Source organism: Oryctolagus cuniculus, chromosome 2 (assembly GCF_964237555.1).
Source record: "Oryctolagus cuniculus chromosome 2, mOryCun1.1, whole genome shotgun sequence".
Classification (NCBI taxonomy): domain Eukaryota; kingdom Metazoa; phylum Chordata; class Mammalia; order Lagomorpha; family Leporidae; genus Oryctolagus; species Oryctolagus cuniculus.
Window position 1 is genome coordinate 174,794,793 of NC_091433.1, and position 19,835 is coordinate 174,814,627.

General features: G+C 40.7%; 1 protein-coding gene across 3 annotated transcripts in view; it reads right to left on the reverse strand.

Annotated features, from left to right (window-relative positions):
* BABAM2 (BRISC and BRCA1 A complex member 2) overlaps positions 1-19,835 on the reverse strand; it is a 502,023-nt gene that overhangs the window by 204,151 nt on the left and 278,037 nt on the right. For all 3 annotated transcript variants that reach the window (XM_002709945.5, XM_051843055.2, XM_017340849.3), the window contains exon 7: positions 7,640-7,749. In XM_002709945.5, the coding sequence (XP_002709991.1) occupies positions 7,640-7,749 (110 nt within the window). The remainder of the gene's footprint in view (positions 1-7,639; positions 7,750-19,835) is intronic.

The window sequence follows — 19,835 nt, forward strand, 5'->3', positions numbered from 1 at the left end:
AGCTCAGGAAGGATTCTGGGAAGGCTAGCTTGGCAGGAGACAGGCTGTCGCTCACTGGTCCTCGACTGATGGGGACAGAGGCCCAGGCCTGGAGGAGTTTTTACTTCAGGCAGGAAACAGGCCAATAAAGGCACGGACACAGAAGATGTTTGTAGTCCTGTTGGGCAGGCAGACAGCAGTGGTCAAGAGAAGTTCCACAGAAGAGATGGTGATTATTTCATTAAAGAAACAGACAAGAGCGCTCCCATTCACTGGTTCCCTTCCTATATATCACAATGGCTGGGACTGCATCAGGCCAAAGCCAGGAGCTAGGAACTCAATTCAGGTCTCCTATATGGATGGCAAGGACCCAACTACTTTGAGCCACAGCCTGCTGCCTCGCAGGGTGTACATCAGCAAGGAAGTGGGATTTGGAGCTGGGACTCTGATTTGGGACACAAGTGTCTCAAGCAGCATATTAACTGCTAAGCCAAGCCCATGTCAGGGAGGTGGCAACTGAGAAGACTGGCGAGGAGAGACAGAACTTCAGTGGCCTCTGTGGGGGAGGAAAAAGAAATTCAATGTTCTGGTACAGGAAGCAGCCTCTGCAAAGGCGCAGAAGAGAGAGGAATGCAAGGTGTGTTCAGAAGATCATAAAAACTCCAGTGTGGTTGATCAAGAGGATCCATACATAGAGAATCCAGACTAGAAAGGTGAGCTGGCACCACGGCAACAGAATCCTCAGAATGCCAAATGGAGAGCTGTGTACCGAGTTCAGCTGGCGACAGAGAAGTGCTGATGGTTTGGGGCATCCATGACTGGAACTTACTTCAGGAAGACAGTAGTCTTGGCAACTCATGACAAGAGCCTAGGGAGATTACTGACACCATAAACAAGAGTGTCAATTTGTCAAGTCAACAACAGGAGTCATTGCACACTTACTCCCCATGTAGGATCTCTGTCCTTAATGTGTTGTCCAATGTGAATTAATGCTATAACTAGTACTCAAACAGTATTTTACACTTTATGTTCTGTGTGGGTGAAAACTGTTGAAATCTTTACTTAGTATATACTAAATTGATCTTCTATGTATAAAGACAATTGAAAATTAATCTTGATGTGAATGGAATGGGAGAGGGAGAGGGAGTGGGAGTTGGGAGGGTTGCGGGTGGGAGGGAAGTTATGGGGGGGGCCATTGTAATCCATAAGCTGTACTTTGGAAATTTATATTTACTAAATAAAAGTTTAAAAAAAAAGAGAGAGAGGGAAAAATTGAAAACTGAAACTGGGGAGTTAACTGGGAATTAGATAGGAAGAAGCTGGAAGTTAAAAGGTCCAGAGACGATGCGGCAACTGAGGGATGGAATCAAGTAATGACAGCTGGAATGACAATAATGACACACACTGTGGGGGCACGGCTTTCTAGTACAAAACAAGCAGCTAGCTAATGGGTAGAGGGTGTGGCATATGCCCTTGAGTTGTAGCACCCACGCACTGAAGACAATGGTGTCACGAAGGGAAACAGCTTTGTGAAGAAGAACCATTAGCTTACTGGGGGAATGACGAGTCTGGTTTTGGAATTTTGAGTTGTCACTGAAAACACACACAGATAGAAAAGCAGACCTGTGGGCAGCAGGGAAGATGAGGTTAGAAATGGCAATGGGGGGGGGGGGGGAGTTGGGGGTCATCCACGAAGAGAGAAAGCCATGAAAATGTTCTGGGGAAGTCATCCCAGGAAACCTAACTTAGCATAATTTAATGTGTGGGGAAAAGGGAGTAGAGGCAGTAACAGTGACCAGGGAGGGCCTAAGTACTTGAGCTTCTAGGGAAAAAAAAAAAAGCTGTACCATAAAATATCTGCTGGGAATATGACCACGAGGATCAGATGGGACAGTAAAGTGAAAAGCAGTTTCTGAACATTTTAAACTACTAAACAAACACATTTTTATAATGGCTGCTGTATTACATATTTATTCTCTGAATAAGCCTCAATCCATTGGAAAAGCCAGGCTTCCCCTAATCTTTCAAAGCCCCCTTTCCACCAGGTCAAGTGGAAATGCCATCTCTTCCTCCCTTGAACTCTTACAGTACTGAGGAAGGCTTTTCTTTGGTGTTTTTGCAACTCAAGGAGCACTAACTGAACATCAAGGATGGGCCAAGGGCTGTAGTAGGTCCTTTCACATCCACCCTGCCTGAAGTAGCTGCACTGAAACTTAGACTTGTCCCTCTTCACAGAAGATGCGATGAAAGAAAGGAGAAGTAACTGGGCCAAGATTACCAGCCAATGAGGGAAGGAGCAGGGAGCTCCTGCTGCACTGAACCACAAGCTGCAACTTGCCACACTTACTCTCATCCTCCTTCCTATATCGCAGGCAAGTTACGGGCACGGCCCTATTTCATTTCTCCTGCTAGCCTCTGAAGCATGTAGCAAAGGCTTTTACACTTGGCCAATTCTCACCAGGGTTTGTTGCCTTACAGGATGAATACATGCATGTTTGCAGGCACCAAGCCTCTCTAAGAGCGAGCATTTATGGGCTGGTAAGCTTTGAGAACTGATTTCCGAGGCGGCCTGTGGCTTAACAACACAAGTTCTAAAAACAAATTCTGTACTTGTGAAACATGCCACCTGGTCTGCCTCAGGGGCTGAAGCCCTCTTTTTGTGCACCAAGTGGGAACAGCATAGGGAGTGACGCAGCTGGTTTTCTTGAAACCACTCCCACAAACTAGCTGGAGCCAAGAAAAGGGCCCACACCTTTTGGGGAAGAGGCCTGTGCAGTCTCTGGTACCCATTTAACCTTTGGTTTTACTGCTGGAACTGCCAACAGTCTGGGAACGAAGGAAAGGTAGGGCATGTCGAGTGCCAGCTCTGATGATGTAACCCTAAAATTCACAGCTTTTCTGCCAGGAAAAAAAAAAAAGGCAATGGCTTAGAAACTATTTTTTTCCTTCTCTAATATTCAACCAAAATCTATTTTGCATCACTGACTACTAACTTTTTTTTTTTTTCATAACTTACTACTTCTTAAAAAAACGAAAAGAACTTAGTATCTAATTCAACTCACTGATTTTAGTTCCTGGGGAACCAAATATGGTGGGCCTGAAATGTGTTTATTTCATACACGTCCCTTGTGCAAGAAGAGCACAACAAAATTCTTCTTGGAAGCATTTACTTTCCAAGCCATATTCACGTGCAGTGAGAGACCTGGGAACGAACTGCATCTAAGCACCATAAGGGCATGCGGCTGTGTGCGCCAGGGCTGCCAGAGACACCAGACAACTATTCCTGGACCCTGGGTAAACACACAGACTTCAGAAGTGGGATCACATTTCAGAGCTTCATCAAATTATAATACACTTGGGAGTGTTGTACCAATGTATCTGACAGATGTTCCCTTTTGTTGGGATTGTCTATTCTGGGGACATTTGGTATCCATGTTTTTGGAAACATTTAGGATATAACAAATTGATCTCTTCTCCTACATGTGACGACAAGACCCAAAGTAGCCTTTTGCTTTTCCAATTTCTAGGTCTAGTTCATGTGATCACAATATCCTTGCCCACTTGATGGACTCACTGGGGCAGAAAAATAATAGCTGGACTGGAAAGGGGTTTCTCCTGGGCTCCAGAGGTCTCTCTCTACCCATGAACTGGGACGGTGGGAATGCAAGGTTCTCTTCATGATTGGTACTGAATGTGACCCAAGCTTTTGGTTTCTTTAGGCTCTGCCTGTGAAAGGGATTGCATGGGGTTTGGGACTTCCTAGAAAGAGCCATAGCAGAAGCCAAAAGAAGAACAAGCCTCAGCTAGGGCAAGAGTCTGGCATCAGCTTTGGGCGGGTCACACCACATGCTTTTCCCATGACTCCTGAAAGAACTCTCCAGCTCTGAGTCTATAATCAATGCTGGGATAGCGAAGAGTTGACAGAGTAATACGAAACACAGGTAACAAATGACAGCTCACCACAATTAAAAATAGTACCAACCCCTATTCACTCACTTCTTTTTTTTTTAATTAATTAATTATTTTTTTTGGGGGGGGGGACAGGCAGAGTGGACAGTGAGAGAGAGAGAGACAGAGAGAAACGTCTTCCTTTTGCCGTTGGTTCACCCTCCAATGGCCGCCGCGGCCGGCACACCGCAGCTGGCGCACCGCGCCTATCTGAAGGCAGGAGCCAGGTGCTTCTCCTGGTCTCCCATGGGGTGCAGGGCCCAAGCACTCGGGCCATCCTCCACTGCACTCCCTGGCCACAGCAGAGAGCTGGCCTGGAAAAGGGGCAACCGGGACAGAATCCGGTGCCCCAACCGGGACAGAATCTGGTGCCCCAACCGGGACTAGAACCCAGTGTGCCGGCGCCGCAGGCGGAAGATTAGCCTATTGAGCTGTGGCGCTGGCCTTATTCACTCACTTCTTAAAACCTGCCCTATGACCACAGCAGGTTTCTGGAATAGTATTACCACTGTTCTTTGCTTTGAACTCTGCAAGAATTAACCAAAGATATTATAATAAACTTCCTTTTTATGTGGGAGATACAATCCAAGATCCTCACTGGATGTCTAAAATTCTGGCTAGTGTCAAACTCTAAATAGCTTATGTTTCTCCTACATATACATACCTATGATAAAGCTGAATTTATAAGTTATGCACAATAAGAAATTAACAATAACTAATAATGAAGTAGAACCATCATGACATGTACAGTCTGAAGTATAACAACAAAACCAGCAGAAATTTCTTTTTTGTTTTTCATAATTTCATGGATAGACGATTCATTCTTACTATAGATCTTACCAACCTCAGTATTTGATTTCTTTTATTATTTTGAGAATTTTCTTCTTTTTAACTTAAAAGCAGCACTTTTCAGCTACTCTGTGGCATATCTGAATTGCCAACATCACTACTCTTCCACTTTGGAGGTATTATCAGGAAAAATAAAGGTGACTTTGACACAGGCACCATGATACCGTGACAACTGACCTCATGTGTGAGATGACTACTAAGTGACTGACAGGAGGGCAGCATATATAGTGTGGATACATCACATTCCAGCTGGGATGGAATGGCAAGAGAGTTCATCATGCTACTTAGAAGGATATAATTTAAAACTTATAAACTGGTTATTTCTGGAATTTTCCATTTAATATTTTCAGACTAGTTGACCACACATGAATAAAACCCTGCAAAACCATGGATAAGGGGGAACTATTGTAATAAGTTTAGCAAATATATAAGTCCTTAAAAAGTCATACCCCAAGTGTACTATTTTCCATTTTAAGCTTTCTCTAAAGCATGATTTTTGAAAACCTTTACTTAGGATATAACAACTTTTGGTAGTATAATTTAGCTTTACATATATAGTTCCACCAAATGAATTTGTATTAACCAAGAAAAATACAAGACCTTCCAATATAGCATTTTCAAATATTTTTGTGAGATTTGCTCATCAACCTAGTAAGACTGCCCTTACACAACTATTTACTGCACACTGCATCTGTGCAATGCAATAAAGGAATGAAAAGACTTGTTCCTTACCCACTACTAGCTTACAAAGATTTAAATAAAACAATGCATCACCAACCAAAGCTATGGTGTATAGTTCACAAAATTAGTATAATAGTTCAGTGTTGAAAACAGCTCCATGAAAGGATAGATTAATATGCAAAGGCAAATGGTTGGTAGAGACAGCATTTGAATAAAACCTTAGAAAATGTACAGTATTTCAACAGGAAGAGGGGCTGGAGAAGGGTATTGTGCACGGAAGGAACAACTTTAGCAAAGGCACAAAGACAACAGAACAGACGTGAATTGAGAGAACTGGTCAGGTCCGGCTACAGGACAGGCTATGTGAAGGCAAGTAATAGCAAACAGATCTGGAAGGAATGGCTGTGACCAGTTTTTAACATAAAGAGAGGGAGCAAATATGGAAAGCTGGAATTTGGAAATAAGAAAGACGTCTTTTAAATTATAGTCTTTCCAAATAAATTTTCATATCATATCTTTCATTTTTTATTTGTACATGTTCTTAGAGATTATTTTTACTAGCCAGTTTATTTGCAAACTTGGTGCAGTAACTTCAAAAAATGTTTTCCTAAGCTAGCAATGGTTTGCCTGCAGCTTAACTAATATATTCCTATTACTCCCATCTTGGGATTATTTACTGAAGTCTCTTTTCTCATCAGCAAAACATCTTCTTAATTTAACTCATTAAGCACATACAGAGTAGCTACTCTTGAACTACTTATTTGCTCACTTATTTATACTTTCTGCCCAACTTGTCCCTGCTAACCACTGGCTTACCCATATCAGTAATCACAACACCAATAGGTAATACTTGCTGAGTTTTTGCTATAGTGCCAGACCCTATAATCCATTTGTTATCAACAGTATTTAATATATTACTCAAAACAGCACTGTGAAATCAGTATTACAACCCCTATTTTACAACTGAGGAAACAAGTTCAGAGATGTCAAATATTGTGCCCACTGGTAGGCAGCCAAACCTAGGTTCAGATCTAGTCAGCTTGGTCCTACAGCCTTGCATCTCAGCATCGCACTTACTATCTCTAGCACCTTTTGATTCCTTACTAACATGGGTCAGTATTTTCAGTTTGAAATATTAAAACATGCACGAGCACTTGCTATTCCAATGTAAAATCCTGTTCTAGGTGCTGTTGGACATAAAGTCAATACATGAGAGAATGCCTATGGAACACTGATGCCCAGAATCTCCCACACTTGAGTATAACTAGCTGTATTATATCAGTTTGCAAGATGATGTGTCCATGATCATAAATTAGAACAACCAAAGCCGGAGGGGGTGAAAATGGATGGTGACCACATCTTCTCACAGACAGAAATCTGCCAGCCCTGACTAAATGACTTACAGAGAATTTTAATAACACATTTCAATCAGTGTCTGTGAAAACTCTTAAATGCCGATGAAAATTTTGTCCTAAGTTCCCAACCAAATCTGCTTATAATCCATTTTCAATGAACCTCAGCTTCCTTTGAAGTAGAACAAGCTACTAAAGCATTTAGCCAACAATAAGCACATTGTGAAGCCAGTCCTTATTCATTACTGATGAGAAAAGTTACTTGGTTAGAACACAAGTGTGCTATCAAACTCCTTCCGCCATATAGCTGGATGTTGTGTAAAATCATATATACTTATTTAGACACAGAAAACGAACTCAAACACCATGCTTAAAGCTGCTACTTGTTCTATCACCTGCAGTGACTTCTGAATAAACATCTGCTGAGTATGTTAAAGAGAATGCTTCTGCTTTTGCAGCAACTCCGAGAGTTACAAATACTAAGACACGGAGCCACACACTGCTCAGCAGTCTTCTTCGGGCTACTACCACTTGTACCCCAGGACACCCCTGAAGGACATCACAATTTTGGACCCACTCTGTCTCCTCCCCTCTCTTTATGTAGGGGCAGTCATAACCCAAACTGCACAACAGACTTAAGAAAAGAATGCAGGGGCAAATCCAAACTGCATTTACTCTGTAGTTTAAACCTCTCATACATGGAATTTTTAAGGAAAAAAACATGCATAAAAAGAAATAATTTTAGGAGTTCATAATGGCAAAAGAAAGAATGAGACACATGAGCAAGTCGAAGCACCAGGTTATGTAACATTAATGACGCTGACACTTACTGTTCAATTCGGGGTGACAAGTACAGCTTGGGGTACACTTGGGTGGCTTCAGTATCCTCAAAGCTGACAGAAAGGAGGGCCACATCTTCTCCAGGATCTTCATTTACATCCTTAGACAGGAAGTGAAAGGAAAACGATCAGCACCTGCTCACATCACCTCCTCCTGTGAGTGAGGAGCTTGCAGTCCACCGCTGCACTGATAGTTGAGGGTTCCCCTTGCTCCACCTGAACAGCTCAGCATGTCTTCTGCCACCAACATTATCACTCCACTCAGAAAGAATGGCTGCCAAACTTCCTGACCAGAAGTTACCATAATCGGGCAAAAGACCACCACATATCTCACGTGTGCCCCCATTCAGGGGTAGGGGGAGTGAATCTGTGATAACAAAGTAATAGACAAAAAAAGTACAGCTGACAAATTGCAGTCAACATTGCTTTGAACATGATTTATATACTAAAAAAACAACAAAATGTTATAGTACCCAGTAATTTTATTATACCTACCTTTACATAATGTTGTTATTTAAATAACAAAAATTCCTAGGAAACAAATCACCATGAAGCATGTCACTACGCAAGCAGACGGCAGAGGAGTTAGGTACACATCTGCTTTATTAAATGATTATGGGTGATTCACATGAGAACCACAAGACACATCCATACATATTTTAGAAGTCCAATTATAAGAACACTGTAAGACAAAAACACTGTTGATCCAAGTGTGTACCAATAAACACTATGAGGTTAACCAAATAACCCACAATAAACTAAACTTTTTAACAGGAAAGCTGACCTTACTGTGATTTATAATTAAGAATCAAGAATGGGGAGGGTATTTAGCCTCGTGGGCAAGACACTGGTTACAATGTCTGTGTCCCATACTGAAGTACTTATGTTTGATAACTGGTTCTAGCTTCTGGCTCCAGCTTCTTACTAATGCTGACCCTGAGAGGAGGCAATGGTGATGGCTCAAGTAATTGGGGTAAATGTTACCCATGTGAAAGACCTGGATTGGATTTCTGGCTCCAGGGAGCCAAGATGGCGGAATAGTGAGGGCGCGCACCGATAGTCCGGGAAAATTTAGTTTAATAAAAGGGGAGTTACAGTAGCCGCAGAAAAAAGAACCAGGAAAATATTGCAGGGGAAACCCTTCTGGATGAATCGGAGGACCTACTGGGAGAACAAGGTCGCCCACCGCGCGGAAGCCAAGTTGCGGGACCGAGCCGCGGAAGCCCCAGGGTCTGTGCGCCAGTGCTCGAAGGGGAGTGCATGCCACACAGACAACAGCGGGGAGACTTGGGACGCTCAGGGCACCGAGTCCACACATCGGCGCTGGAAGGGGAGGTGAGCTCAATAACCCGAGACATTGGTGGGGAAACGGGGGTCAGAATCTAGAGGGGGGCCGGAAAGTGCAGCAAACTCACTACTGGAAAGAAGGAAAAAAAAGCTTCCGGGTTTCTCTTCCCCCTAACCTTGCAAAGGTTACAAGGCTGCAAGGCTTGAAGAATTCCCAAGAGACAAAGAGCAGGCCTCCTCTCTGGATTTACATATCAATGGGGGAGAGCTAAGGAACTGAGTCACTACAATTCAGTAGCCTAGGCAACCCAGTGGGAGTCCAGAGGAGCCAAAGACTGGAAGCAAAATACCATCAATTCTGCACGGCCATGCAATGCGGTGTTACTTACCCCCTGAATAAATAAAATACATAAATAAATAAAAAGAGAGAGATTTACCACGCATAACCTGAGGGTGTCACCTTTGCACACCCTTAACCAGGAAGAACCAGGCAGAGCTCTCAGGCTGCACCCATCTCAAGCCTCCAAGGCTCCTCCAACAGCAGGCAGTCCACTTAACACGGACACAGTATAAAAAAAAAAAAAAAAAAAGCACAGTGACACAAGAAGAATTAACTATGCCGAGTAACAAACACAGAAATAGAGGGAGCAAGATCAACGATGACACTATGATGCCTCCAAATAAACAAAACACCCAAAGCCAAGATTATGAAGATGATGAGATAGAAGAAATGCAAGATACGGATTTCAAAAAATTTATGATAAGAACATTTAGAAGTTTTCAAAAGCAAATCCTTGAACTACAGAAATCCTTAATGGACAAGATTGAAAATCTCTCTCGTGAAAATGAAATTTTAAGGAAGAGTCAAAATGAAACTCAGAAACTAGTAGAACAGGAAAGTGTTATAGTGAAGAGAAATCAAAATGAAATGAAGAGCTCAATAGATCAAATGACAAACACATTAGAAAGCCTTAAAAACAGAATGGGTGAAGCAGAAGAGAGAATATCGGACTTAGAAGATAGAGCACAGGAAAACATACAGTCAAACCAAAGAAAAGAAGAGGAAATTAGAAATCTAAAAAATATTGTTGGGAACCTACAGGATACTATTAAAAAAACCAACATTCGAGTTCTAGGAGTTCCTGAAGGCATGGAGAAAGAGAAAGGATTGGAAGGCCTTTTTAGTGAGATACTAGCAGAGAACTTTCCAGGTTTGGAGAAGGACAGAGATATCCTAGTACAGGAAGCTCATAGAACCCCCAATAAACATGACCAAAAGAGATCCTCACCACGACACGTGGTAATTAAACTTACCACAGTGAAACATAAAGAAAAGATCCTAAAATGTGCAAGAGAGAAACGTCAGATTACTCTCAGAGGATCTCCAATCAGACTCACAGCAGACTTCTCATCAGAAACACTACAGGCTAGGAGGGAATGGCGAGACATAGCACAGGTGCTAAGAGAGAAAAATTGCCAGCCCAGAATATTATATCCTGCCAAGCTCTCATTTGTGAATGAAGGTGAAATAAAGACCTTTCATAGCAAACAGAAATTGAAAGACTTTGTGGCCACTCGTCCGGCCCTGCAAAAGATACTTAAAGATGTGCTACACTCAGAAACACAGAAACACGGCCATCAATATGAAAGAAGGGAAAGGAAGAACACCTACCAGTAAAAGAGCATGGGAAGCTCAAAGCATATACTAGAAAATATTTCCGGGAAAATGGCAGGGCAAAGTCACTACGTATCAATAGTCACATTGAACATTAATGGTCTGAATTCTTCAGTTAAAAGACACCGTTTGGCTGACTGGCTCACAGAACACAACCCAACTATTTGTTGCCTACAAGAAACACATCTCTCTAACAAAGAGGCATGCAGACTGAAAGTGAAAGGTTGGAAAAAGATATTCCATGCCAACAGAAACCAAAAAAAAGCAGGTGTAGCCATATTAATATCAGACAAAATAAACTTTAATACAAAAACTGTTAAGAGAGACAAAGAGGGACACTATATAATGATTAAGGGTTCAATTCAACAGGAAGATGTAACTATTATAAATGTATATGCACCTAATTACAGGGCACCGGTCTATTTAAAAGATATGTTAAGGGACTTAAAGGGAGATTTAGATTCCAATACAATAGTACTGGGGGACTTCAATACTCCACTCTCAGAAATAGACAGATCATCCGGACAGAAGATCAACAAGGAAACAGCAGATTTAATTGACACTATTGCCCAAATGGATCTAACAGATATCTACAGAACTTTCAACCCTACATCTACAGACTTCACATTCTTCTCAGCAGCGCATGGAACCTTCTCTAGGATTGATCACATACTAGGCCATAAAGCAAGTCTCAGCAAATTTAAAAGAATTAGAATCATACCATGCAGCTTCTCAGACCACAGCGGGATGAAGCTGGAAATTAGCAACTCAGGAAACCCCAGAAAGTATGCAAACACATGGAGACTGAACAACATGCTCCTGAATGAACACTGGGTCATTCAAGAAATCAAAAGAGAAATCAAAAACTTTCTGGAAGTAAATGAAGACAACAACACAACATATCAAAACTTATGGGATACAGCAAAAGCAGTATTGAGAGGCAAATTTATAGCAATAGGTGCCTATACCAAGAAATTAGAAAGGTACCAAATAAATGAGCTTTCAGCGCACCTCAAGGACCTAGAAAAACTGCAGCAAACCAAACCCAAATCTAGTAGGAGAAGAGAAATAATTAAAACCAGAGAAGAAATTAACAGGATTGAATCCAAAAAAACATTACAAAAAATCAGCCAAGCGAGAAGCTGGTTTTTTGAAAAAATAAACAAAATTGACACCCCATTGGCCCAACTAACTAAAAAAAGAAGAGAAAAGACCCAAATCAATAAAATCAGAGATGAAAAAGGAAACGTAACAACAGACACCACAGAAATAAAAAGAATCATCAGAAATTACTACAAGGACCTGTATGCCAGCAAACAGGAAAACCTATCAGAAATGGATAGATTCCTGGACACATGCAATCTACCAAAATTGAACCATGAAGACATCGAAAACCTAAATAGACCCATAACTGAAACAGAAATTGAAACAGTAATAAAGGCCCTCCCAACAAAGAAAAGCCCAGGACCAGATGGATTCACTGCTGAATTCTACCAGACATTTAAAGAAGAACTAATCCCATTTCTTCTCAAACTATTCAGAACAATCAAAAAAGAGGGAATCCTCCCAAATTGTTTCTATGAAGCCAGCATCACCTTAATCCCTAAGCCAGAGAAAGATGCAGCACTGAAAGAAAATTACAGACCAATATCCCTGATGAACATAGACACAAAAATCCTCAATAAAATTCTGGCCAATAGAATACAACAACACATCAGGAAAATCATCCACCCAGACCAAGTGGGATTCATCCCTGGTATGCAGGGATGGTTCAACATTCGCAAATCAATCAATGTGATTCACCACATTAACAGACTGCAGAAGAAAAACCATATGATTATCTCAATTGATGCAGAGAAAGCATTTGATAAAATTCAACACCCTTTCATGATGAAAACTCTAAGCAAATTGGGTATAGAAGGAACATTCCTCAATATAATCAAAGCAATTTATAAAAAACCCACAGCCAGCATCCTATTGAATGGGGAAAAGTTGGAAGCATTTCCACTGAAATCTGGCACCAGGCAGGGATGCCCACTCTCACCACTGCTATTTAACATAGTTCTGGAAGTTTTAGCCAGAGCCATCAGACAAGAAAAAGAAATCAAAGGAATACAAATCAAGAAGGAAGAAGTCAAACTATCCCTCTTTGCAGACGATATGATTCTGTACTTAGAGGATCCAAAGAACTCTACTAAGAGACTATTGGAACTCATAGAGGAGTTTGGCAAAGTGGCAGGATATAAAATCAATGCACAAAAATCAACAGCCTTTGTATACACAAGCAATGCCATGACTGAGAAAGAACTGCTAAGATCAATCCCATTCACGATAGCTACAAAAACAATCAAATACCTTGGAATAAACTTAACCAAGGACGTTAAAGATCTCTACGATGAAAATTACAAAATCTTAAAGAAAGAAATAGAAGAGGATACCAAGAAATGGAAAAATCTTCCATGCTCATGGATTGGAAGAATCAACATCATCAAAATGTCCATTCTCCCAAAAGCAATTTATAGATTCAATGCAATCCCAATCAAGATACCAAAGACCTTCTTCTCAGATCTAGAAAAAATGATGCTGAAATTCATATGGAGGCACAAGAGACCTCGAATAGCTAAAGCAATCTTGTACAACAAAAACAAAGCCGGATTTCTGGCTCCAGCCATTGCAGATATTTGGGGAGTGAACAGGTAGAAGGGAACGTATGCACTCTCGCTCTTCTTCTCTCTCACACACAAACATAAACAAACAAATAAATAGATTTTTTTAAGCTTAAGAATAGAAGCAATTAAATGTCATAACAAACTCCAGCCAGCACTGATGACACACTGATGAAGTATCCAAAATCAAGATTGTGGAACTTACAACTACAAGCATGTACTTTACAATTATTGCCAAGTGTCAAGTGCCTGCCAGACTTCTAAAAAAAACACTGAATTGAGATAAATCTGGTAGCACATTGATCTTAATTTGTAAGTATCCCATTTTAGTAAGCTTTAATATTTTATTTTTGGTTGGTGGTAGCTTCAAGTAAAATACAAAATTTTTCTATTTTAAAATTTCTTTATTAATATAAACAGAACAGATTTTATGTATTCCACAGGTACATTTCCAAGAAGACAACCATACTTCCCTCACTACCTTGGTCACCTCCAATCTCCCTCCCTCCCTACAGCAGTAAAAAAAAAAATGAAATCTGGTCATTTGCAACAAAATGGAGGAATCTGGAAAACATCATGCTGAGTGAATTAAGCCAGTCCCAAAGGGACAAATATTTTATGTTCTCCCTGATCAGTGACAACTAACTGAGCACCTAAATGGAAACCTGTAGAAATGAAACTGACAACTATGAGAAACAATGATTTGACCAGCCCTTGTCCTGACTTTCGAGGAACAGCTTACTATTTTATTCCTTTTAGTTTTTTTTGTTCTACTTAATACTATTGGTTGAACTTCGTAATTAACACACAATTATCTAAAGTGTTTAAATTTAACTGAAAATTTATCCCTGTTAAAAATAAGAGTGGGAATAAGAAAGGGAGGAGATGTACAATTCGGCACATGCTCAATTGGACTACCCCCTAATGGAAGAGCTAGAAACGTGCCAAGGGATTCCAATTCAATCTCATCAAGGTGGCATGTACCAAAGCCATCTCACTAATCAAAGTGACCAGTTTACGTTCATAATTGATCATAATGATAGTATTAAGAGTCAAAGGGATCACATAAATAAGACTAGTGTCTGCTAATACTAACTGATAGAATTAAAAAGGAAAGAACGATCCAACATGGGAAGCAGGATACACAGCAGACTCAATAGAATGGCAGATGTCCTAAACAGCACTCTGGCCTCAGAATCAGCCCTTAAGGCATTCAGATCAGGCTAAAAAGCCCATGAGAATATTTCAGGCATGGAAAGCCAAGATACTCTGGCAAAAAAAGAAAAAACAACCTAAATGAAAGATCTCCGCGAGTGAGATCCCAGTGAAAAGAACAGGTCATCAAAGAAGGAGGTACCTTTCTCTGAAGGGAGGAGAGAACTTCCACTTTGATTATGGCCTTGTCTAAATAAGGTCGGAGTTGGCAAACTCAAGAGGCTTCCATAACCTTGGCAACTCATGACAAGAGCCTCAGGTGATTACTGACGCCATAAATAAGAGTGTCAATTGTTAAATCAACAACAGGAGTCACTGTGCACTTACTCCCCATGTAGGATCTCTGTCCTTAATGTGTTGTCCAATGTGAATTAATGCTATAACTGGTACTCAAACAGTACTTTATACTTTGTGTGCCTGTGTGTGCAAACTGTTGAAATCTTTACTTAGTATATACTAAGTTGATCTTCTGTAAATAAAGATAATTAAAAATGAATCTTAATGAAGAATGGGATGGGAGAAGGAGTGGGAGATGGGATGGTTGCGGGTGGGAGGGAGGAATATGGGAGGAAAAAGCCGCTATAATCCAAAAGTTGTACTTTGGAAATTTATATTTATTAAATAAAAGTTAAAAAAATACAAAAATTTAAAACACTTAATAGAATTGCATGTCTTTCATTCACAGGGACTGGAAAGACTTGACCTCTATCTCTGGATCAGTTCCTATGTCCTCAGGTAGGCTCAGGGGACTCTCAAGTTGGACTTAAAGATTCACCACCCCTTGAGCATTGAGAATCTCCGATAAGAATCTTATCTTTCATCTGTCTCAAAGTAGCCCCATCTCTTCTTTTCCTGCAACCCAGGAAGCTGGCCATTATGCTCACTCCGCTCAGCTCTAATGCCTTCAGTCTCCTTGAGCTGCCTCCTGAGCCTGGAAGATATGGAAGGATGATATACATCCGCAGCCCCAAGGAACCCTAGTCTCTCGTGCTAAAAAACTTGAAATGTTAAAACCAAAGGAAAGAGTCTCGCTGGACTCTACCTATCTCCTGGCTTCTCTCTCATCTCTTTCCTCTCCTTCACAAACAAACCCAAAGAGTGGTCTACACTCCCTCTCTAACCCCTTCTCTCCCACACATCCCTGAGTAGCCTACTGGCTGTGCTACTTCACCAAGACTGCTCCAACTGCAAGCAGCCAACACTTTTTCCTTTTTTACGTACTGTCTAAATCTGACAAAGATGATCATTTGCCTCCGAAAATTCTCTTTGCTTGCTTCTAAGAAATCCCATTCTCCTGGTCTTCTGTTTCTTTGGCCAGTTCCTCTTCCACTTTCATTCTTCATTTTTTAATTTTTTTGCTTTACATTACTAATATTGGGCTTGTTCTAACAAAGTCCAACTATATATAAGTTTATAAAGATAAAAATCTTCCACTTCCACTTTTAAGGTAACAAATATTAGCTGTGTGTATAACTTTAAACAGCTTTCTCTATGCTCATAAACACACAAACACATGGGCAAACACCCTTGCATATAAACAGCTCTTTAATCTTCTGTTTTGTTTCCCCTAATGGGATCATATTATACATATAACTCCACCAAATGCTTCTTAAATAGCCACATAATATTCCATGGCATGGATTTATTTTTTATTAAACCATTTCCCTGGCAACAGACCTTCAGGTTGTTTGCAATTCTTAGCATAGCCACATAATATTCCATGGCATGGATTTATTTTTTATTAAACCATTTCCCTGGCAACAGACCTTCAGGTTGTTTGCAATTCTTAGCCATTTGATAGCACTGCAACAAATATTCACGTGTGTGTGTATATATGTCTTTTAGTAGTGAGACTTCTATTTCATTTATTTATTTTGAAAGAGTTACAGGGTGGGGGAGAGAGGGAGGATGGGAGGGAGGGAGAGGGAGAGAAAGAAGAGAGGAAGAGAGAGAGAGAGAGAGATCTTCCATCCACTGGTGCGCTCCACAGATGACCTCAATGGCCAGTGCTGGGTCGGGCTAAAGCTGAGCCAGGAGTTCCATCTGGGTCTCCCACATGGGTGGCAGGGGCCCAAGTACTTAGGCCATCTTCCCCTGATTTTCACAGGTCATTAGCAGGGAGCTGGATTGGAAGTGGAGCACCCCAAACATGAAATGGCACCCATGTTGGACACTGGTGTTCCAAGTGGCAGCTTTATCCACTATGCCACAATGCCAGCCCTGGGACTTCTATTTCTTAATAAACAACTAAAATTGTTTATTTTGTTCTACTTAATACTTTTGGTTGAATACTGTAATCAATACACAGTTATTCTCAAGTGTTGAAACTTAACTGAAAAGTGACTGCTGTTAAATATAAGAGCGGGAGTAAGAGAGGGAAGAGATGTGCAATTTGGGACATGCTCAAGCTGACTTACCTCAAACGGTATAGTTAGAAACATACCAGGGGATTCCAATTCAATCCCATCAAGGTGGCATGTACCAATGCCATCTCACTAGTCCCGGTGATCAATTTCTGTTCACAACTGATCACACTGATAGGTCTAAGAGCCAAAGGGAGCACATAAACAAGACTAGTGTCTGCAAATACTAGCTGACAGAATAAAAAAGGGAGAGAATGATCCAGCATGGGAAGCGAGATACACAGCAGACCCATAGAATGGCAGAAGTCCTAAACAGCACTCTGGCCTCAGAATCAGCCCTTAAGGCACGCGGATCTGGCTGAAAAGCCCATGAGAGTATTACAGGCATGGAAAGCCAAAACACTCTGGGAAAAAAAAAAAAAAAACTACATGAAAGATCTCCGCGAGTGAGATCCCAGTGAAAACAACAGGTCATCAAAGAAGGAGGTACCCTTCTCTGAAGGGAGGAGAGAACTTCCACTTTTACTACGACCTTGTCTAAATATGATCAGAGTTGGTGAACTCAAAAGGCTTCCATAGCCTTGGAAACTCATGACAAGAGCCTAGGGTGATTACTGATGCCATAAACAAGAGTGTCAATTTGTTAAGTCAACAACAAGAGTCACTGTGCACTTACTCCTCATGTAGGATCTCTGTCCTTAACGTGCTGTACATTGTGATTTAATGCTATAACTAGTACTCAAACAGTATTTTTCACTTTGTGTTTCTATGTGGGTGCAAACTGTTGAAATCTTTACTTAATATATGCTAAACTGATCTTCTGTATATAAAGAGAATTGAAAATGAATCTTGATGTGAATGGAAGGGGGGAGGGAGAGGGAAAGGGGAGGGTTGCGGGTGGGAGGGAAGATATGGGGGGGTGGGCGGAAAACCATTGTAATCCATAAGCTGTACTTTGGAAATTTATATTCATTAAATAAAAGTTAAAAAAAAAATAAACAACTAAAATTGAGATTGCTGGGCTAAGGGCTATGAGCATTTTACATTTCAACAGAATTTAGGATTATTTTCCTGAAACTTGTACAGCTATTCACATTTGGGCCCATGAATTTGCATCAGCAGGAGAGAGCTAGTTTCCGCTCATCCTGAGTAATGGGTAACACTGGCCGTTATCACTCTTTTTGATATAATGCTGCCAATCTGATAGTTAGAAAATGTGATCTCCATGTAGAAGTATGAAGCAAGACCCCTATCTTACACCTTACACAAAAATCCACTCAACATGGATTAAAGATCTAAATCTACGACCTCACACCATCCAATTATTAGAGAACATCAGAGAAGCCCTGCAAGATATAGGCACAGGCAAAGATATCTTGGAAAAGACCCCAGAGGCACAACAGTCAAAGCCAGAATTACCAACTGGAATTACATCAAATTGAGAAGTTTCTGAACTGCAAAAGAAACAGTCAGGAAAGTGAAGAGGCAACCAACAGAATGAGAAAAAATATGTGCAAATTATGCAACTGATAAAGGATTAATAACCAGAATCTACAGAGAGATCAGGACACTCCGCAAAAACAAATCAAACAACCCACTTAAGAGATGGGCCAGGACCTAAATAGAAATTTTTCAAAAGAAATCCAAATGGCCAACAGACACATGAAAAAATGTTCAGGATCATTAGCCATCAGGGAAATGCAAATCAAAACTACAATGAAGTTTCACCTCACCCATGGATAGAATGGCTTACATACAGAAAACAACTAACAACATATACTGGCAAGGATGTGGGGAAAAAGGCACACTAATCCACTGTTGGTGGGAATGCAAACTGGTAAAGCCACTACGGAAGACAGTTTGGAGATTCCTCAGAAACACGAATATAGCCCTACCACATGACCCAGCTATCCCACTCTTTGGAATTTACCCAAAGGAAATTAAATTGGCAAATAAAAGAGCTATTTGTGCCTCAATGTTTATTGCAGCTCAATTCACAATAGCTAAAACATGGAATCAACCTAAATGCCCATCAACAGTAGACTGGATAAATAAATTATGGGAAATGTACTCTACAGAATACTATACAGTAGTTAAAAGAAAGTGAAATCTAGTCATTTGCAACAAAATGGAGGAATCTGGAAAACATCATGCTGAGTGAATTAAGCCAGTCCCAAAGGGACAAATATCATATTTGTTCTCCCTGATCAGTGACAACTAACTGAGCACCTAAAAGGAAACCTGTAGAAGTGAAACTGACACTATGAGAAACAATGACTTGATCAGCCCTTGTCCTGACTTTCGAGGAACAGCTTACTATTTTATTCTTTCTAGTATTTTCTTGTTCTACTTAATACCATGGGTTGAAACACACAATTATTCTAAGGTGTTTAAATTTAACTGAAATTTATCCCTGTTAAAAATAAGAGTGGGAATAAGAAAGGGAGGAGATGTAAAGTTTGGCACATTCTCACTTGGACTTACCCCTAATGGCAGAACTAGAAACGTGCCATGGAATTCCAAATCTCATTAAGCTGGAATATACCAATGCCATCTCACTAATCAAAGTGACCAGTTTACGTTCATAATTGATCATGATAGGATTAAGTGTCAAAGGGATCACATAAACAAGGCTAGTGTCTTCGAATACTAACATAGAATAAAAAAGAGAGAGAACGATCCAACATGGGAAGTGGGATACACAGCAGACTCAATAGAATGGCAGATGTCCTAAACAGCACTCTGGCCTCAGAATCAGCCCTTAAGGCATTTGGATCTGGCTAAAAATGGAAAGCCAAGACACTGTGGCAATAAAAATGACCTAAATGAAAGATCTCTGTGAGTGAGATCCCAGCAGACGAGTAGAAAGAACAGGTCATCAAAGAAGGAGGTACCTTTCTCTGAAGGGAGGAGAGAACTTCCACTTTGATTATGGCCTTGTCTAAATAAGGTTGGAGTTGGCAAACTCAAGAGGCTTCCAT